The sequence below is a fragment of the Centruroides vittatus genome, unplaced genomic scaffold (genome assembly GCF_030686945.1).
Source record: "Centruroides vittatus isolate TY-2023 unplaced genomic scaffold, ASM3068694v2 contig_474, whole genome shotgun sequence".
Classification (NCBI taxonomy): Eukaryota; Metazoa; Arthropoda; class Arachnida; order Scorpiones; family Buthidae; genus Centruroides; species Centruroides vittatus.
The window spans coordinates 3,225,968-3,249,486 of record NW_027122266.1 but is presented as its reverse complement, the minus strand read 5'-3'; the positions used below and the strand labels follow the sequence as shown (position 1 = coordinate 3,249,486).

The window sequence follows — 23,519 nt, the reverse complement described above, 5'->3', positions numbered from 1 at the left end:
TTCTTTTCTTTTGCTTATTGCTTTATTGCTTCCTGTATGTAGAAAGGTGTAGAGTAAATAGTGCTTTGTGCCGTAACAGTAACAGCATGCTGGCTTGCTGTAGTACTTTCTTTTTGTATGTTGTTATTGGATGGTTGTAGGAAGAGAAGAAAACTTTTTATCATCTGCTGAGGCAATACTTTGCATGTGCAGTTCGATTTTGTCCCCTTTCATGAAGGCTATTTAGATCAGCAGTCCAGAGAGAAAGAGCCAAATACAAGTGAGTAAAATCAAACAGCTTTGTGTTACCTTTTTTCCCCTGCTTGTTGCTTAACTAAGTGTGCATGTGATGGGGTGTAAAGTGTTATTATTTTTATCAATATTGATATAAAGAAAATTCAATTTTAAATTGATTTATAATATGTTGTTTACAATAAGTAATATAGGATGATCAAAAAGCCATTTTTTTCAATAGAAATACTTTAATTTCATAAATATATTTAAAATTGTTAATTAATTGTTACTTAATTAATTGTTACTTAATTAATTATTAAAAATATCATTTAAATGATATTTTTAATAATTAAGTAAATCAAGTAAAATCAAATCATGAACTATTTGGATTTGTAATCTTTTTTTAATTACTGTATTTTCACAGAATGATCAGCATGCTGGTCTATCTGGGGAGCACCATAAAATCAGATATTTCCATATGGTGTAAAAGCTGGCATGCCAGTTTAAATGAGGTTGTACAGTAAATCCCTCTCTGCATTAAAAAACTGAGTTATGTCATGTAAAAATAAGTGAGTTTGTATTCTAAAACTATGAAACTGTCAGCATTACATCAAAAACTACAATTAAATGTTTAATTTCTTCATTTTGTCTTCTTTCTAATGACATAAAATACTCATGGAATTCTGAATATGCTTTTTTTTGTGTGTATTTTATGGTAATTTGATTCAAAAATGCAAAACAGTCAAATTACAATGATATTATATTGTACTTGGAAGAATAATTTTTTTTAACATTTGTAACAACTCATTTTGTTACATCTGATTAATTTTATTTTTTAGTAGCAGTTTAACTTGCATGCTGGTAACCCCAGGGTTTCCAGTATACTGGTCTCTTCTAATTATATGCGGCATGCTGGTCATTCTGCAAAAGTATGGTATAAAATTTATAATTTACAAATATTAACATTAATTCATATTTAATAACTTTTTGATCAATCTATATAATTACATCATATATATATATATATTTTATAATAATTTAAAAATCAATCATTTATCATTTCTTAGTGTACTTCAAATTTTTAATTTAAAAAAACATGTGCTCAGCCATCAAATGTTATTTCCTACATACTGTTTATAATTGAGGAAGGCACTTGATCCCACATAATCACTAAACAATTTTATCATTTCTCAAGGAACATAGCTTAAATGTCAAAACTTTTAAATCTATAATTAGTCTCTCTGCTACTAGCCTGATTAATTACTGAATATAAATTTATTTTATATTGATGAAGAAGCAAAACTAAATTAATTACTTTTTAAATTTTCATTTGATAAGCAGATAAGATTTTTGTTAATATTTCTATCTAATTTTATTTTTAAGATACTTTTATTACAAAGTGCTTATTTTAGTTATAGATCTTGATATCATTCTTTAACTATTTCTAGTCTTAAATCAAATTTGAAATGGATAAATAAAACAATACTAAAACTGTAAGCTGCTTTGAGTTCATTTTTTAAAATTTTTAATTTTTTCATGTTGTTGATATCACATTCTTTTCTAGTATCTTCACATGACTAAACAATATATTTACTCCATTTAAATTCTTAAAAATCATTTCCATAGTCACTTTAGTATTTATTAATAATAATAATAATAATAATAATAATAATAATAATAATAATAATAATAATAATTTTTATTTCTTTTATAAAGTAGTTAAATACATTTTCAGATGGTTGTTATTTGGAATTATGAAATACAATAAGTTTTATCAGTATATTGATCAATTAATATTTATGATTATTAGCTGATAACCAATATTTTGTATTTTTCAAGATAAAACAAATATATTACAGGTTTTATTAATGTAGTATATTTAATAATATATTTAGTAAAAATGGTTTACTTTTGCTTTGTTGCTCGTGTTCCATCAACAAATGAGTTCACTCTGATGTCTCAGATGCCACTGTTTTTTCTAAAATTGTAAAAGTTTGGCATTACATCAAAAACTAAGATTATATCTTCAATTTCTGCATTTTGTCTACTATTTAACAATATATAATGCTTATGGGTTGAAAAAAAAAGTTTTTTTATGTTTATTTTTTTGTAATTTGATCCATGTTTGCAAAAAATAAACATATCAAATTTCAACTTGATATGTTTAAAAGTTACAAGGATTGACATTAGATTTGTATTAAATTTCACTGAAAGGTATTATCTTTCAAGGTCAGGGTAGAAAGCTTTGTTCATTCTCTACCAGGAAAATAATAGACCCAGTCACATCTCCTATTGTGAATGTGAAGGTCAATAAACTACTGTTTTATTGTATTCAGGAGAATGATTTTTTTTTTAATTTGACAACTAGTGTTGCCAGGTGTGAATTTCATAATTTTACTTTTAGTTTTTTCTTCCCACAATAGGTATCTGATTTTTGAAGCAGAGTGACTAACTTCAAAAATATACATTGCTCAAAGTATTTCAGAAAACAAAAGAAATTGTGGCTAATTGTTTAAACAGGAATGTGTTTTATATGAGAAATGAATCAATTGAAAAAGTAATGCAGGAACCCCCCAAAAATTTGGCAATTTACACGTCAAATGCCAAATTAAAAACTTAATAACTTAAAAAATCTTAATATTACCAAAAAAGAAGGCATAGGTCAAAGTAACTGAATGAAATTGTTAATAAACAAAAATTTTAATTGTTGCAAAGTTGAAAGTATTAAATTTTTTATCTTGCTTTGATAACAAGGAAGCCACATAACATCACCAAAGTGCAAAAATTGGATTGTTAAAAATAAATGCAGTGACTCATTTGAAATGAATTGGAATCTGTCCAGACATTATAAGAAAAGAATATAAAGAATAATAATATTGTAGTTATAATTATAGTACAGTGCCTTTGCATTGCAATAGAATTTACTGCATATGGTTAGTCAAGTATATTTTTTTCCTTAAAATTTGCAGTTAAAAGTTTCAGTATGCAATGGAAAATGTATGTATCACATTCTCTGTTACTTGGAGAGTTAGGAAGGTATTGATTTTTTTTCAAAAATTCTTGAAAAATAGACTTTTGATACAGATACATGGTGTCTCACAGATGCCACATACCTTTTAGACAGTACAAGTTCTTGTAAACTTTGACATTAAGCAAAATGATGTACAATGAAACCAATTTTACTATAAGCTAAATGATATAAACAGAATATAATTCAGTTAATAATAATCTTATTGGATCGTGTTTGCAACTCCATCTTTTATTTTTAACTTCATAAAATCAATTTTACTGTTTATAAAAAAATTTCAACAATAATTGTTAAATGATCACAAATGTACTTGTTTTTTTCCTCAACAATATTATAATGAAAAGATGTTAATTGAGGCCTTGCTGTACTTTTAAGTAAATTTGTTAATAGACAGATTGATTGAAGGATTGAAAAAGCAAATAACATTTCTAGTCAATATCAAATTTAATAATAAATGATGCTTTTAGCCCATTACTTTAATTTAGATAGATAGATAGCCTAATAAGTAGGATTTTAACAATTTGGAGGGACCACACCAATGCCGACTGAAAAATAGACCAGATCTTTTACAAAAAAAAATTTTGTCTTTAATAATCACTTTCAAATTTAGGAAAGGATGCATTTTGGGTACAAGGATTTCAGGTATAATACATTTCCCTTGTACCTGAAATGCATCCTTTACTAAATTTGAAGATGATTATTAAAGACTAAATTTTTTGTAAAAGATCTGGGGCCATATTCTGATCACTGTCTCTGGTCTCTTGTCTCTCACAAGGCAGTCACTGATTGGCTAATCCAAATGATTAGCCAATCAGCAACCATCTTGTGAGAGACAAGAGACCAGAGACAGCGACCAGAATACGGCCCCTGGTCTATTTTTCGGTTGGTTTTGGTGTGATAAACCCTCCAAATTGTTAAAATACTATTTATTAGGCTATCTAACTCTATCTAATATCAAATTTTCTGGCATGAACTATCAAAACAGTTTACAGGTATCCTTTGCTTAACATGGAATTTGATTAAAGTGCAAAATTAATTGTGGCAATTCCTTTTTTATATGCAGCTTTAACAGCTGATTTTACTTAACGTAGATATGTTTTTCTTGGAAAATAAGGTGTTAGTGAATTTGGTATTCTTGTTTATTAAAATAAAATTATTTGTTATTAACCAAAAATTCGTGTTAGTGAGTGTGATTGTTCAGTGGAGTGCTAAGGTACCACTGTACTTGATTGATGCAATTTTGATATATGCGGTAGCATCAAGGGATTAATTAAATGCATTAATCAAGGGATACCTGTATATGAAAGTGTTTAAATAACTAGCATTATAAAACTGTTGCCCTGTGTTGGTAATATGTATACTGCGCAAATATTTTTGAGCCACTCCTGAGTCCTGCTTCAGGTGAATCACATTGTTTCGTTGATAGAACACACAGAAAAATAAAAATTCAAATGTCCATTAAAAAACCAAACAAAATCCAATGTCTATTAAAAATTGAAACAATAACATAGAGTTTAAATTAAATATGTTTGAAATACATGATCTTAAAATAATTCAATATAAAAATCAGTATACATTTTTCAAAATATTTGTACTAAAAATTATGAATGTATCAAATCATTTGAATGATACTGACTGAAAATTTGTTGCTGTGAACATCTTGAAGAATCATAGAAGAATTTAAGAATTTACACATGATGTGTTTTATATTATAAAACATTCATTATAACTTTATGCTTAAAGTACCAATATAAGCATAAGAAAATCAGACAAATTAATTGGGCAATATTACGTTACAGTTAAGAATTATGCTAAGAATTAGAAATTGTGAGTAGAAATTAGAGGTAGATGTTAGGTGCCATCTCTTATCAAAAGCAGGAACTATAATTTTAATATAATTCAGAATAGTCTGGAAGAGAACAATCAGTTCAGAGCAGGAGTCGAACCCAGAACCTTCACTTGTGTGGTGTGCTGACTAGTTATGTCACCTGGACCTCCAAGTGACACTTCCCTTCCAGACATAAGTAGAAGTTGTGGGTTCAACTTCCACTCTGGACTGATTCTTTTCTTCCACACTATTCTAAATTATATTAAAATTATAGTTCCTGCTTTCAATAAGCGATGGCAAAGATTAATAATACATTGGGTTATTTAGATGTTTATATATAGCATAAGAAAAGTTTAACAATAGAAGTTTATTTTATAAAATTGTGGGATTAATTATATTTGATTCTTTATTGACATCAATGTATCGTTATTGTTATAAACATTCATATAAGAACTTGCTTGGTGTTTATCAGCCATATTGTTTTTGCTTTGGTATGTGTATTTGCAATCTTGTTTTTAGTAATCATCTGTTAATTATTTAATTGTTAATGCAATGATATAAACTTTGATATCTCCAGGAGAAAACAAAGCAAGAGCTTCAATGGTGTCTGAATTAGTTATATTTTTACAATATAATGTTAATACAATTAATAGAATACAATAATATAATTAATACAATATAATGGGCTTAGATGTGCAAATGCCATCTAACATTGTGTGTTTATGATTATAACATCCAGTAAATATAACATAAAATACATCCTGCACAAACTCTGTATTTTCCCAGCTATAAGTTTATACATCTTGCAGCAGGAAGCTCATACATTGAAGATGCCTAAATTTATATTTAATTGTCTTTATCTTAATTTTGGCCATTTTTTAAAATTCTCTGACATGTTTATTATTAATTCTATCTTTTATTAGACAATATATCTGTTTAAAATATACTTTTTCACACATCTACACATTTGCTATTTTCCAAATGCTGAAGCAAACATTTGATGAATACCAAGTAGTGTGGATGGTTTACTCATAATGAATATTTGGTATTCACTGTTTTCTGGTTGTTGTCAGTAAATTGTACTGAATCAAAGGAGATGAATATTTGCCTCCATATTTGTGTTGTCCATTCATACTTGCATTCATGTATTTTCTAGTTTTTGGTCATCAAGGCTAGATCTAGTTTAGTCTTTTGAACTAGATCTAGTCTTTCAGTTTTGAATTTAGATTTTTTTTTGGTTTATAGTTTAAACATATAGTTTATATTTTTTAATGTAGTTTTATCTAGTAATTTTTTTAATATGATTTTATTGTATTGTTTCTTTATGTTTACATTTTTCTGCTTTAATGAAGTGATACCATCCACTATCTTCTTTTTGGCTTCCATTTTTTTATTAACAAAATATGAACTACTCATAACTAAAAGTAGTGGCACAAGTTATTGTTTGAGAAGTGTTCCTTTTCTAGATCTTGGACAAACAGTATTCCCACAGTGACTGATGCTCAGTGAATAATTGTGTACATGTGTGCTTGCAAGTGACAAACAACTTTGGCAAATATTTTGACAAAAGGAATATATATTCAGCATTTAGAAGATACATAATGTATGGGCATATCCTTACAAGAAGATGGTTCATCATACTAGCAAAATTTCAGGTACGGAGGAGAATCATTTAGAGATATTAAAATGTGAAATTTTACAATTGAAATAATGTTAATGATTAATTATATAAAGATAAAGGAATTAATCAACAAGCAAATAATTCAAGCAATACTTGTTTTCACAAAGTGAACATTTTAGAAAAAGATCGTTGTTACACTTTTCATTGGTCAAATTCAAGCAGACTTTTGTAAGGTCCTGTATGTTCAGAAATGTAATCAGCCATGTAAAACGAGTCGAATCATATCTTATATCATGGAGCACAGAACTGATTGAGAATAAGTGTAATTAGTTTCATTAAATTATTCCTTGTTGAAATTCTGAATTCCATAAATTCAATCAGAACAGTAGTGCTTATAAATCACAGGTATGATTTAAATGGTCTGAAAAAGCAGCAGATCCAAAAGCTGAACAAGGTTCATTGTTTGAGGCCTGATGTTGCACAATTTCACAACTTTTGAATCATTGTGTTGTTCATGTATTAACTGATTAATTGATTCACTTGTTTGTCCTGCAGAGGAATCTTGAAAAAGAATGAAATGATCTGATGTATTAGGTATAGCACATCCTCGTAAAACTGCTTTACTTTGTTTTTGTCAACTTTCCAGAACAAGACTATATAACAACAATTGAAGGATTTTTGAACATTTAGTCTTGGACATTGATGTTCAAGTTAGATACTACTTTTAAACATATATAATTGGAAGGAGTTACCAGTTTCAAGATCACAAACTGAATTGTAAACAAGTAAGTGGTAGCATTACTATCTGCACTGTAGCCATTACTAGATGAACACCTTGATATTAGTGTATGCATCCAGAATATGTCTTTAATATGATATCAGTTAGATCCATATTGAACACCAGGATTCTGGTCACAGCATTCATATTATGAACAAATTTGATCATATCATTTTCAATTTGTTCCTTACTTTCAACATAAGTTAGTGATGAGATGTGTGTGTGATATTTTACAAGAAATGATACAGAACTTTTTCTTGAAAATATGAATCCAACCATGTAATGCTTGAAAGTGTCTAAGATTTACAGTTTTAATACTATGTAATGCCCAAATTCAAAGGTTCTGTTACTTTACAATGATCCATGTTTTCTTGCATTATCAAATTGCTGCAATGAAATAGATTCACATTTATCTGAAATTCCTCTGGTATTGGCTGTTTTCTCCATATTGAACAGTTGAGTAATTGACTGTACTATGCATGAACTTTGTTTCAATAATTGTTTTGAATTATGAGGCTCGGATTTGTAGTCATGCCAATAAGCAACAAATTCACACATCTTGTCAAGTGGAATGTAACTTGTGTTTGCAAACTATATTATTCACTTCTTTCATTCATCTGAGTATCACCATTGTAATCTTCTTCAAAAACCTCATAATTTTCAATTAAATCATTAAGGTCACAATCAAGAGTAATGACAGCATCCACTTTGCAACCCCAGAGCACAGGTTCTTAAACATTTTTATAAGGAAGTCAGATATTGTTTAAGTTATTGTAAGATAGCTGCTATAGTAATCTCAGATTAGCTTATGATTTACTAAAAATTTTCAAAATTTTTTAAGTGTTAATGAGTGACAATTTCAGTGAAAACAATGAATGCACTAAATATGGAAAAAATCAACATAAAAATTCACTGTTCAGTGCATTCAAGATTTTTTTTTGAAGCAGATGACTTTTTTGCACTCTTGGTCACAAGAGAGCTGGAAGAAAAAGTTGTCTTTTTTATTTATCTATCTATATTTACATTAATTTTTATACCATGCAATAACTTGAAGATTTTTGTAATTGCCCCTTCTGCAGAAGCATCCTACACAACTAAAATTATACCATCTATTATTTCATCAGATGTATCTTAGAGATCTGCTGTATCATCTTAACTTGTCTGATGCTAAAGAATGAGATAAATCAAATAAATATTCGTCATCCATTGGAAGACAAAATTTACCATCAGTGAAAATATCGTTCCCGTCAAATGTACTTTCACATTACAGTCACACCACTGCCACTGCACAGCACTGTAACAGATGAGTCTGGATAGGGTGGTTTAAAACTAGGTCAACAATTTCCCACAGGCAAAAATTCACTGCATTGTGCTGACATGTCACTGTTCTTGACAAGTTAAGATGATACAGCAGATCTCTAAGATACATCTGATCTCTAAGCATCAGATCTCTAAGATGATACATAAAATTTGTGAAAATGAGAATCAGCCCAAATAAGCACAACTTGTTAGCACTTCTTTATTCTGTATCATTGTTTGGCTCAATGAATGGAAAAAACCACCACAGGTTTGTTGTCACTTTACAGAAACAACCAAAACAAGAAATTTTGCATCCTGGCTGCTTATAAAAAGCCATGTTCTGGTATTTTAAAAAATGCCATAATGAAAAATTTGTATTTGATTGTTAAAAAATGACCAAACATATTTCAGAATTATCAACATACCATAATGCATCATTATAGAAACAACATGGAGTCATTTTTCTCACACACATACTACAATCTGCCATCTTAACCACATTGAGGAAGAAGAACAGAGCCCAGTTTAAGGTCCATTTACACACGACAGTGACATGCCAGCACAATGCAGTGAATTTTTGCCTGTGGGAAATTGTTGACCTAGTTTTAAACCACCCTATCCAGACTCATCTGTTACAGTGCTGTGCAGTGGCAGTGGTGTGACTGTAATGTGAAAGTACATTTGACGGGAACGATATTTTCACTGATGGTAAATTTTGTCTTCCAATGGATGACGAATATTTAATTGAAATCGTGCACCAACACCCTGTTTTATTTGATTTATCTCATTCGAAATACATGGACATTGGGTACAAAATGAATATTTCTTTGGTTTTTGTTTAATAAAATATGAAATGCATGTTGGGACATTCAAAAATATTCAAAATATATAGATTAGTCATCTCAATTTTTTATGAAGGGTATGAAACTCCCATTCTGTGATGTTTTTTGTCCATGCTTGATGTATGCTTTTTTGATTGCATTTCTTTTTCTTCTTCATCCAAAGATATAGTTATCATAGTCAATTCATCCTCAGAAAAGTCCATGACCACTCACCGACAGCATGGTCACATCACTGTTGTGTGTAAATACTCATCACTGTGCCGTGCTCGATGTCACTGTCACCAAACAGTCACTGTGCCAGCACGTCATTGTTGTGTGTAAATGGACCCTTACAGTCAACTCACAAGTCAGTTGTAAGCTGGTGTCACATCAGCAAACACAGGCTTCAGCTTGGGCATGAAATGTCCAGGTGATTGTCATTGATGTTAACTTGTCTGATGCTTTATCAGTTGGGTACAACTGATAAAGCCCAGACAAGTTTACCATCTCTTTGGTCAGACTAAAATTTATATCTGGAAGTAATCAGGGTTAAATTGCAATTAATATAAAAGGTCAGTATCTTTTATAATTGATAAAATTTGTACCATCATTTGAAAGATATCAACTGTAATTCTAAGTGTTGTTCTAACAATTCCTGCAAAAATAAATTAACTTTGTCATTGTTCATTGTTGTTTTCATGACATTTTTTTAAAATAGAATATGTCATGGCTCTTTACAAGCAGTCTAGAATGTGATATTTCTTACAGCTGTTTCTGTAAAGCAACAATGTGTTCTGATCATTTTTTCTGTTCAATGAGTATTTTCACTCTCTGAGCTTAGCATCATCACCAATACAAAATTGCTGGCTTTGTCTGTAGTCTGTAATTTTATCAGCATTTGCTTGTTTATATTCCATATTATCAGTTTTTTTTATTTATATTTTATTAGTCTTGAGTTACATTATCTCAGTAACTTCAGCTATCTAAATTCATTGCACAATAGTATGAATAAATTCTATTTTTTATTAAAACTTTTTATTCAAATATTATTAAAAATATATAACATATATTCCTCAAATTTTAAAATATATATTGTTTTTATATTATATAAGCTGTTATTTTTTCATTTAATGTCTTTTCTGTAATTTGAATAACATATCTTTATTCCTTATTGGTAAAGTTTTATAGCTTGTCAGACTATATCTTCACTTTTCTGATATTTGTCTGTAAATAGTATTTTTCTTCAGACAATGCAGAGAGAAGTCTGAAAGGGTTAGGGTAAAAAGAGATGGAGCAGTTTTTATTGACTTGACCATCAAGTCAGCAAATTAGTAACTGTTTTTACCTAACGACAATGTACTAAATCAATTTCAATTTCAACTAAATCAATGTACAGTTAATTCAATGACACTCATTGTTTTGTTTGATAGAGCCAGAACACTAGTATTTTGAACAGTGTTTATTTTAAATTTGAACATTTCCACTTGCCAGTATGGAACAAAGTGTCAACTTGACAACCTATCACCTGTTTATCACAAGGAATCATATATCAAGTTGACTACAATGTTCAGTTAGTTGTGTTGTGTTCAATTAGGTTACATAAGAATATATTGAATTAACCATTGATTGGTTGAAAACTGTTTTTATTCAAATACAGTAGAACCTCGATTATCCGGATTGTTGAAAATAAACAAAAATTTTACAAATTTGCTTATTTGCACTTGGCGATTGCGACACTGTTTATGTACATGATAGAATGCATAACTTTTTTTGTCCCAACAACGTCTCACCCGGCACAGTGGTCCTAAACTTTTTAATACGTTTTGCGTCGTAATAAAAATATAACTTGACATACATATTGTAGTTTGCATTTTTATGAATAAAAATTTGACAGTTTCAACTGCTTTTTATTTTATAAAATCCATCTTCTTGTGCCACCAGAGGGCTTTAAACAATAGGCAGTGTTAGTGCTGGTCAGTAGTAGTCCAAATTCAAAACGAATGTTTGTTCCTTGAAAATCTGATCACGATTTAAATACAGTACAGTATTATTTTTTGATTATCTAGATTTTTTCCTTATCCGGACTACCTTTTTCCCCAATTAGTCTGGATAATCGAGGCTCTACTGTACTAGACAATTTAGGTGCATACACATAAAGAGGCACTGGTAGAATTTACTTGGCATGCAAAATATAAGTTTTATTTAGTTTTATACATCCACAAGAGCCGAATTATCGGGCTAGAGTTGGCTATAACGCTGTATAGCTTTGTAACGGGTTAGTCGTTATTTATTTTTATTTAGTTTTACTATATAATATTCAATAATAATAATTATTAATCATAAATATTGTAATAGAATATTACAATAATTGCTTTTGAGAAGAACAACACTTTTAGTTTTATCCGCCTTAATGAGAACCTCTTGATTGTCATGAAGCCAATCTCTTGCTTCTTTTATATATGCGTTTCCACGCATATATAAAAGAAGCAAGAGATTAGCTTCTTTTATAAGATAAGATTAGCTTCTTTTATCTTTCCACACATATATAAAAGAAGCAAGAGATTGGCTTCATGACAATCAAGTGGTTCTCATTAAGGCGGATAAAACTAAAGGTGTTGTTCTTCTCAAAAGGAACACATACAATGAGAAGTTAAGGGAGCACATCAATGCTACAATAATTGCATTATTCTAACTCATCAATATGAAATACTCCAAAATCAGTTTAATGGAGTCATTCTGATAAAGTCATTCTTAAAATTAATTGATTTTAATTTTAGTTTATACCTATATAAATTTCATCTTTTAATTTTGGTATTTTGTTCAGTTTATCTTTTTAAATTTACTCTAATTAAAATATTGTATATTCATTTCTTTAAAAGTAGTTTTTCAGATTTGGAACTTTAGTGCATGAACATTTTTTTACACTTATTCACAAATTACAGACACTAAAAGGTTTACTATTCCTATAGTAGATTATATGGTGAGTGGTGAAAAACAATACATTACATATAACAAGTTTTCTTATTCACATATTGTTACTGTAAGGCAGGAACATTTTGTATTTTTTGATTTTTCTTAAACTAGCTTTATCAAATATGAGTTTTTTTTATTTTTGCCTTAATTCTAGTATTCATTTTTCCATAATATAATTAAAATAATTCTTTTGATACATCAGTAGCTAGATGACATCTCTCATTCATGTTTAAAGTTTAAGACAGCCATTTTAGTAGTCTTAAACTTTTTGTATATCACAATTGGTAAAGAACTTTATTTTAATTTATTATGTGAATCTATGTTATTATTCAATCAAAGCCTAAAAAGTCATTTCCATTTATTTTTATTGATCCAACAGTTCTAATAAAATCCTTTCTTTGAACTTTTTGAACTAGTAATGTTTCACAGAACAAATTATAAAGAATCTTTAAAAAAACCAGCTCATGAAATATCACATTTACATTTCTCATCTGATATAGATTTACAATAATTTTTGATAATCCTTCCAAACATATTAATTCATAATGATAAAATTATTAAGATGAAACAGATTGGATCAGTAAATGAAGCATAGTTCATCTTCCAAATTTTTCAAATATACCACATAGTTTACTCAGTATCTAATTATGGTTATGTTGAAAATGTTACACAAATATCTAGTTCTTATTCATATTTGTTATTTTATTCCTCATTTATTTGGATTTTGATACAATTTTGTTATCAGATTTTTCTTAATCAAACATTACATCTGTGAAATTTGGTGTAACATAGAATAATTTGACATTATTAAAAGTCAAATATATATTAGATTTGATATGTTTTTGGCAATTTTTAGTTGAAATGAGAAAAAAATGTGAGAGAAAAATTTATTGATTGACTTTTATATAAAAATTTTGCTTAATTATTATGTGAAATTGGTTTTTTATAATTTAAATATATTGATATGTATTTTAAAGTAAAATGATAAATGAAAATAGACATAAATTTTAGTATTAATTTATATTGTAATTTGGATTATAACAATTAGATAATTAAAATTAGCTACATATATAAATGTTTTATAATTAATATTTCATTATAAATTTAACAGATGTTGATGGAGCTGGGGCCTCAACATCTGAACCATTAGATATGGCCGTTAAAAACACAGGAGTATTATTAAAAAGATTGCGTTCTCTTATGAAGAATACAAATTATGTCAGTGAAATACTTCAAGCTTATATTATTCCTCATAAAGATTCTCATCAGGTAAGAATTTTTTGTTCGTTTGTTTTTATTTAAATTTTATTTTTATTTAAAAAAAGAAGAATAAAATGGAAAAAATTAACACTTTAATAATTAAATTAACTGCTAATAGAAATTTTGAGTAAATTTCTATCTGTTTATTAATTACAAAGTTACGGACAATGAAATCCAACAATGCAAATTTTATTGGATATAATCAAAATAAAGAGGTGAGAATCAGATGTAACTTCAAAATATAGATATATTTTTTAGGCAAAAAAACAAATCATAGGGGGATCGATTTTTGAAAGAAAGTATAAATCTAGAGAACAGAGTAAAGCTGAGTCCAAGACATGTCAGAAAGATTCAACCACTGGTCATTTACCACTTTGATCATAAATATGTAGAGTAGGGATACAGGACAGTACTAATCAGAGTATTTAAGAAAAACAAATTTAAAAACAAATTGCACAAAAAGGGATGAAAATACTTAGGATAAAAATGAAAAATTTCTTAAATTTAAAAATTAAATAATTTGTTCATTTTATTTATTCTATTTATTTGTAAGAAGTTTCTTATTGTAAATTACAGAGTGAATATCTGGCACCATGTGACAGAAGAAGAGCCTTCATAACTGGTTTTAGTGGAAATTACGGTATGTGATAAAAATTTCTTCCTATTGTTAAAACAACAAAAATCTAAATTCCTCATTCATGATACCAACCACTGGTCAAAAGTATGGATATTGTTCACTTTGCAATATGTCATTCAATTCAGCTTAAAGTTTCAAAAAACAGATGTTAAATAATTAATTCTTTTTAACAAAATTTATTTGGAGTTTTGTGCATGTAACAACAGAAAAGAGATCAAAGCAATTATATAAAAAATTTAAGAAACAGCATAGGCAATACTTGAGCAACACTAGACAAAAATATGGAATATAGTAATTACAGACACATAAGTATGGAAGAAAATAAATTTATATTGTGTGGGACTCCCTTTGGCCTTTATTACTGCTTTAACTCCTCCTTCCTTTTTGTTTAATCCCTAATGGCACAAAAAAATCCTCTAAGAATTTTATTTTTTATATTAAATAGATTTGCATTTGAGTGGAAATATTTAACATTAAAAAAATTGCCGAGAAATAATTCTTGCGAAACAAACACCCTCCCAAAAAGTGGTTTTACAGAAAAACTATATAAGAAGTTAAAAATAATTTTTAACAATTATTTTTATTTGATAAATATAGCTGCAGGAAGTGTTATTCTTTCATTTAACAAGATGTGAAATTTCACACTTGTGGTCTACATTGTTTACAAACTAGTTGACCTTGAGAACAGCTGGTGTCAGCTTTCCCGGGTAGTTCTCATATATGCTTAAGGGAAATATTGGTCTAAAGCTGGAGGGGTGCTAACTTACTGCATCTGTTCAAATATAACACAATATTTCTGATTTTTATGCTATTAAAATATGAGGGGATTGAAAAAAAGTATGAGAAAAAAATTTTACTGAATAAAAAATGAAAAAAAACTGCTGATGTCATAAAAAACATCCAATAGTGTTTTAAAAAATTTTATAGAAGTCAAATTGGTCAAATAGAAGTTTAGAACGATTTAATTAATATGTCTTTGTGTTGAAGAGACTAACTTTTCACATAAGTCTGCAGCTATTTCTGCCCATCTGGTTTGAATAGCACACTTCAGTTCAGGCAATGAAGCCAGTTTCTTTTTTCAAACCAGTTTCTTCAAAACATTCCATAAATTCTCTATTGCATTTAAATCCAGGTTGTTTGGTGGCCAATCTAAACATGAAATGCTTTTGTTTAAGAACCATTGACATACTGTTTCAGCATAGTGGGAAGATGCATTGTTATCTTGATTGATAAAGTCAGAATCACCAAAGTGTTCCTCTGCTGTTTTTAGCACAAAATTGTCTGAAATTTTCAAGTAAACTTCTGCATTCACTGTAGTGTTGACAATTTCCAAATGTCCAAGTCTGCAGCATTCATGGCAGCCCAAACCACAACTCCATTTGGAAATTTTGTTTTTCAGATACATCTGTGCCAGCTTCTTTCCATTTAGCATTTATTTCTCTTGATGACTTAAATTTCTCTTTAACGATTTTGATCAGGTTTCTGTCTTGTGCCATAGTTATGCAGATGCGTCGATATCTATGTTGATTGGAGACAGTTTTTTGTGCTTTATATTTAACTATAATTATAGACACTGCGCTTATGTACAGTACATTGTATGTGTTTTGCAATTATCTGCTGCTTTTCACCATGCTTGCAATATGAAATTATCAATGCTTTCTTTGCATCACTCAGTTCTGGTGTTTTTGGATTGTTTTAGAATGCAAACATTAAGCACGATTACAGTTCTGCAGATTCAATCTCAAAATATGATACGCAATGTCACTAAATTAATTTTAAAATGGAACATGCCCATCACATTCTAAACTTTTGTCTCTGCTATGCTTTTTCAGGTATTCCATATTTTTGTCTCTACTCTTGATTAGTAAAATGAATCATACTTTTTTTATAATACATAAACTGATTTCATTTTAGCACATGTTTATGAAAATATATCATCTCAAAATTTTCATAAGCAATCAACAACCAAACATTAAATGTTTTTTAATTTAATTTAATGTTTATTGATTTAAATTATTCCTTACAATGGAGGAACAATTTAGTTACATAATGTTATTTAATATACATAGTAATAAATTATCACAAAAATTCTAAAGATTTAGAGGAGGAGGAGAAAATCTTAAATAAAGTTATTTTTTGTCATGTTCCATTTTTCAAATGATTATACAGTAGAGCGTCGTTATCTGAAAGCCGGTCAACCGAAACGTCAGTTAACCAAAAGCTTTCCATTCGGACTGTGTCGTGCTGAATCGAACGTTTTTGATACTAGATTAACTTCTAAAGTATAATTTTTTTGTTTTTATATTTTTCAATATATTTATTTTGTTTGTACAAAATAAAGAAATAATTTTTAACAATACAATAGCCTTGATTATTATTATTATAAATTTTTGTTAGGCTTAAAATCGACGAAAATTCAACACGAAGCGACGCAACGGAGAAAAATTTCAACATGGGATAGGTTAATATATTTTTTTGTACATAATTGGTTATCTGAAAAATCAGTTATCCGAACAACCCGTCCCCAATTGATTCGGATAAACGATATTCTACTGTACTTAAAATCTTCTCCTAGTACAAAACATTTTAGTTGATATATCACTTGACAAGATCCAAACAAGTGTATTAAGAGATTCTCTTCCTCTGTACTACTGCAATAACTATAAAACTTTCTCTTGGTATATTTATCCGGTAGCCCTTTAACATAATTTGAAATTTATTAAGTCTAAGTTGCATAATGAAGCTTTTCATGGAAAAATTAATCTCACAGTTTAAGTAGATTTTTTTGTACACCAACTCAAGCACGTTTCAAACAAGTTAAACTCATTTAGCTGAAGTAGACGATATATCCTGATTTCACAGCTGGTCTGACTTAGTTTGAATTATAGCATTTAAGTGAGTTCTCAACAATGAAGCTGATCAAGTTGAAAACAAAAAGGAGTAACCCAAACTATCAAAAATATTCTTAACTGAAGCAGGCCAACTTTTCTTATCAGGTTTGACTGCTGTTAACAAAACATTATAAGTAATTCGGCACAAGTTGTATGAGGGTAACTCCATAACTTTTGACCAAAACAGAAGAATAGCCTTGACAAATTTCAACTCCAATGGAGGTCTTCCCAATTCAAGATAAACTGCAGAGCTTGAAGCTGTATTCTATTTTAAAAAGTCTCTTAAAATATTTCATTTGTACTTTTTCTAGTTTAGACAGAAACTCCAGTCCCTAGACTGGAAATAAATAAGTCATCTTAGAACCAATAAAAGCATCAAAAAGTTTAAAGATACTACTCATAGAACTTAGCCTCATTCATTTTTGTAGAGTAAGCATATAACCTGTCTTATTCTTTATGTCTTTGGCTATTAAATCAAAATGATGATTATATGCACCTGAAAAAGAAAAATGTACTTAAAATATGACACAAAACTAATTTCAGTATTATTCATAAATATCTTATCAGATTTAAGTAGTCTACCTCTGTTGCAAAAAGCCATTTCCTTCATTTTTTGTAAGTTAACTGTAAGATCATTTCTTTTAGCATAATTAACTAGCAGAGAACGTTTTTTTTGCAAACCCATTTTTGAATATGCCAGCAGAACTACATCAGCATACATTAAGCAATGCAGGTCAACAGATTTTCCAAGAACAAATCCCAAAGTTTCAGAGGTAGAAAACAATTGTGGTAAATTATTAATAAATAATATAAACAACAGAAAGCTTAAAGGTTTCCCCTGAGGCAACCCACCACCAGAAATGACACCCTTAGTATTTGCCAGATTGCCTCTCACATGATATATTGTGTTACAAAATAAATTTTTAAGTAGCTTAATGAACAAAGTTGAAACTTTTAGTGAATGTAACTTTTCCCATAAAATATTAAAATTGATTTATCAAAAGCCTTTTCCAAATCCACAAATATCAAATAGATTTTACATCTTTTTCTTGACAGGACATACAGTATTAAACCATTAAGTATAAAGATGTTGTACATGGTCCCTCTTCCTCTAACAAATGCTCCTTGAAACTGGGAGATAACATTAAATTCTCTTATCCATTGATTCAACCGATCTGCCAAAATTCCAGTGAACGACTTTCTAAAGGTATTTAACAATGCTATTGGACAATAGTTTTGAGGATTTAGTTTGTCTTCTTTCTTGTAAATCATTTGCAACAATACATTTTTCCAAAGTTCAGGAAATTTTGATGTTTCCTTAATCTTGTTAAATAGTTTGAGTAATTCTAAACACATCAGATAAGTATATAATAAATTCATTTTTTATACCATCCATACAGGGGCTGATTTTCTTTTAAGTTTGTGAATTGAAGTTTTTAACTCAGTGAAATTGAATCATCTGAAATAGGAGAGACATTATCACAGTCAAAATCAAGAATTGAATCAGAACTTGGATGGCAAAAGTTATATTCTAAAAAATGTTCCCAGTCATGAAGAGGAATTTGATTATCAGATTTCTTTCTCCTATTAAATCTATTAACAATAGACCAAAACTGTATAGAAGATTGCGCAGACTGCAACTGTCTATTAATATTTGACCAATAGTTCTTTTTAGTCTTGCATAATGAACGAAAGATTGCTTTAGAATCACTATATTTTATTAAATCTTCATTATTATGGGATACTTGAAATTTCCTCAGCATCCTGTTCTTTAGTTTCTTCACTGTTCTACAGTCTATCAAACCAAACTGAAGACAGTAATTTTGTCGTTCTCAGGTACATTGTCATTCTACATTGTTCAGCTGATGACGTAATCAAATCCAGAATTGCAGAATATCTGTCCTCTATTTCATCACTTAAGACAATATTTACATATTTGGCCAAAACCATTTCAGAATATAAACTGGATTTGTTTTCTTTCCAGATTAGTCCTTTTTTCTTGTCAATCAAGTTAGATTTTCTATCCTCGTTGGTGTCTATCAGAATTTGTCAATCAAGTTAGATTTTCTATCCTCGTTGATGTCTATCAGAAATGGTCAGACATATAATCTTCAGAAATAAAAAAATTTATGCAGTCTCTGTACCGGACTCTTGCTCAAGATCACTAAATCGATTATTGAAGCTCTCAGTTTGGAAGTGTAAGTAAAGTCTGTTGATGATTCAAGAGAGTATCGACCATTTATTATGTATAAATTATAAGTTTTCACTAGTTCAATAAGTAAATTTCCTTGTTTATTAAAATTTTATCATTTGATCGTCGGATGTTTGATATCGCATCTCCATGATAAATAATGTCCATAGTCAAGCCGATTCGTGCATTAAAATCACCCATCAGCAGAAGATCATAATCTGAAGTATAATCAGAAATCAAATCTTCCAATTTTGCAATTAAAGTTTCAAAGACAGGAAAATGAAGATATGCTAATATAACTATCATTTCTCATAGCCCTTTATTTTTCCTCTTTTTAAATTTCACTTTAACAATCATTCTATGTTGCCATGACAGCAGCAAGTTTACTTCCTCCAGGTCTTCATTTATACCTAGAAGTAACCTGCCCAAAGGTCTACCTCTTCCTAAACTTTTAGTAGCCATTACTTCAAAAACTTTTAATTTCCAGTTAAGGCTTTTCACTCTCGAACACAGTGGAGCTGTAGACCAAGTCTCGGTTAGTCCCAAAATATCAGTTTCAGACATACGTTTTTTTCTTAATTAATTAATCTTAAAAATATTGGAATTATATAATATTTTTACAAGAATTAGTAAAGCTATTTTAACAGCCAATATCAAAAGATGATGTTTTATTGATATGGAATTGATTTATTGTAGATTCTGATGGCTTTAGTAAGTTTTGTATCTCATTTGTGAGTGTGCATCTCTCCATTCTAGCAAACTTTTTATTCACATTAATCTTTTTTGAATATAGATTTGTTAGAACTCTGTTATTTTTTAGAGATTGAACTTCAGTAGGAATGCACAATGAACTTTTTAGTTCGAGGGAATTTAGTCATTTCTCTTCTCACTTACACAGTCTACACTTTGCGATGACAATTAACATTAGCTAAATAAAAATTCAATTGCTTTGAATATAAAAATTTTTAAATTTTACAATATATTTTCACAGTTCTTAATAACTTAAAATTATCATTATCATTATCATCATCAGAAATAATGAATAAAAATTGTGGCATTTTTAGAAATAGAAAATAATGTTTGTTTATGGAATTTTTTATCCAAAGAGATTAATATCACTACAAGTAACTTGATGATTGAATATAATATATTTTAATACATATATGAAATAGTGTATGCTCACATGAATGTGATAGTAGCTTTTTGAATTACATATAGAAGTAAATTATTTGTGTAAGTTTATTGTAAACTGCAAAAAAATCAGTACATTTAGTAGCTGTAGTTCAGTGATAAATTAAATAAAATACATTAAATTTTTCTTATCAAAATTCATTTAATTTTATGTAATTAAATATTCTAAAAGAAAATGCAGCTTTTTTGCAAAATTGAATGATGGAAAAAATTTTATACAAATTATCAATTGAAAAAACAAAACAAAAAAAAAAGATAAATTAATTAGGGAAAGGTAATAAAATTTCTCTAAAAGAATAATACAGAAAAAAATTTGATACATTATCTTAAAACAAATATTAAGATAATAAATTATGAAAACAACTAAATTATTTTCATAATTTAAAATGACAGTCACTTTAATTATATATATAAATTATAAGAGAGTATAATTTGAAAAGCTAATAAGCAAAATTTATGTAATTTTGATTATTAAAATTTGCTTTAATTTTTTTTAACTCTGTTCTAATAGGAACAGCAGTTGTCACAGAAGATCATGCAGCTCTATGGACAGATGAACAATATATTCAGCAAGCTGAGCAACAGTTAGATCATAATTGGACTTTAATGAAAGAAGGTAAGTTTTTAATTTATGTAAAGCTTATGTTAAAGAATCTATTGTCTAAGTAATATTAAATCTACCAAAGTGTTTAAAAGTCTCAAATTTTTACTTAAGTGAATGATGATCAAAAAATTTAGAATATTTGAAATCATGTTCAAAAAGTTCAGAATATTTACTCTAATAGTTTGTTACATCTAGATTATGAATTACTTATTTATTCTTTTTGGTGTACTATCAATAACATTTGAAATTAGTCTTGAACTGATTCACATTATTCAAGACTAATTTCAGACAAAATTTTTGTAAGTTTTTCTTTTAAATTTTGTTCATTGGTTGGGTTACATTCTTGCAGTCATTTTTTTACAAATGGACCCAATATTTTCAATTGAGGACAAGTCTGATGTATTTCCAGATTAATTTAAGAGCTTTATTTTTTTTTTAGATAACTCATTTGGCTCTTTTGCATGTATGATATTTAGTTCCATCCTGTTGAAAGATTACATTATCTTGAAAATGATCTTCCATTGTTGGAATGAAGAAGTATTCTAAAATATCACATCGCAAATCACTAATTACTGTCTCATAAAAAAAAAATTTTAAGTCTATTAAAGTCAAGTGAACACCTACACCATAACTTTAGTGAGAAATTTAATGACTTGTAAACAATTTGGATTGTTGGTTTCATATTCAAGTGCCAAACATTTCCTCCATTATTTAAATCAATGCAAAACATACTTTCATTATTAAAAATGACTTTTTGCCATTGTTCAGATGTATATATAATTGTATTTTATATATATGTTACTGTAAAAGACTGATATCTGGCAAATGTTGAGATTCTTCAGTAAATATCAACATTCACACAGTTGTTTTATGTATGTACAAAATATTTGCTAAATATCATTATTTCCCACTTACACTGGCAAATTTCAACATTCAGCACTGATGGTGAATGTTGAATAAAAATATTTTTCTTACATTAAGTCAAAAATGCTACTTTTTAACATATGATATATGTCAAAGTAGGAGAAAGTAACAGCACATGTAAATAAACTGTTGAACCTAAGACAAACAGTATATTCTTAATCAGAAAAGAAAAATAATACCAATAATAAACTAACACATAAATTATGAGATTAACATCATACAATCTTATTTATTGCAACAACTTAAACTGTTATGACACTTTGAATTGCACAAGACTCCTTTGCTTTTACAACTGCATTTAGTCATGGAACACTTTTTTTTCAATTACAGTGTGTATAGCCTTGCCTTCCACTTCTCGAATTAGTTGCAGCTGCTTCTCTCAGGGAGAAATTTTACCTAACCTAAACCTAACTTAACATTGCACGCACCAACAAACCTTGTATAAGACTGACAAACAGCTGTGTGAGATCCGGAAAGTCCCCTGAATGTAAAATTATAATAATTGTTCCCTACATTAAATTGAAAAATTTTCCTATTATAAACATCCTGCCTAAAAAAGATCCTGGCCGAGAAAATATGTGTCCCCGGCCATATAACTGTCAACTATCCATTGTTCTTAAGCTGTGTACAGATCATCTTGCAACCTAAGTTTATAGTTAACGTCCAAATTCGTCATATATTTTTGGTCCCAGGAACACCTATGACCCAAATCGCCATCAACCATCGATCATGTGACCAATGTTCCCAGCCTAAAGCTATAAAAGCCACTTCTTTTCCCCCTCAGGGGAGTCTCTTATCATCTGCCGGACCAACGTCATCGCAGGTAGTCACCGCTCTGGACTTAAGTTCCAGCATCACCACGCTCGGTTGTGACTTTATAAAACTGTGTCATTTTCGGATATCGATTTACTCTTTTTTGGATATCAAAGGGCCTAACTCGATAAGGAAACTAATAATGAGGTATGAACTGAACCTGTAAGCTCTCTCACGAACCCTATGTGAATTAGGGAATTTAGTCAATTTTTGAAATTGTGTCCTTTGGTTAATTCCAATAAATTTTGTTTTAATTGTTAAATGGTGTCCTCTTTGACTCGAATATCGCTTTCACCTTATCGTCGACCCCATCTCACCTCCTATCCACTCACCCGACAAGAAGAGTCTCGACTCTCAGGACCGAAATCGAAACTTTAGCCATCTTGACAAGTGAAAGGTCAACGACCTGTTGCCAGAAAGGGGAAATACGACTTCCTCCTACCTCCC

The 23,519-nt window shown here is 29.0% G+C and overlaps 1 protein-coding gene across 4 annotated transcripts in view; it reads left to right on the top strand.

The window, feature by feature from the left end:
• LOC136977709 (xaa-Pro aminopeptidase 1-like) overlaps window positions 1-23,519 on the top strand; it is a 91,483-nt gene that overhangs the window by 19,860 nt on the left and 48,104 nt on the right. For 3 of the 4 annotated variants that reach the window (XM_067273254.1, XM_067273255.1, XM_067273256.1), the window contains exons 5-7: window positions 13,673-13,830; window positions 14,398-14,461; window positions 21,243-21,347. In XM_067273254.1, the coding sequence (XP_067129355.1) occupies window positions 13,673-13,830; window positions 14,398-14,461; window positions 21,243-21,347 (327 nt within the window). Of the gene's footprint in view, window positions 1-119; window positions 260-13,672; window positions 13,831-14,397; window positions 14,462-21,242; window positions 21,348-23,519 lie in introns of those variants that run through there. The other variant, XM_067273257.1, reaches the window with a different exon arrangement.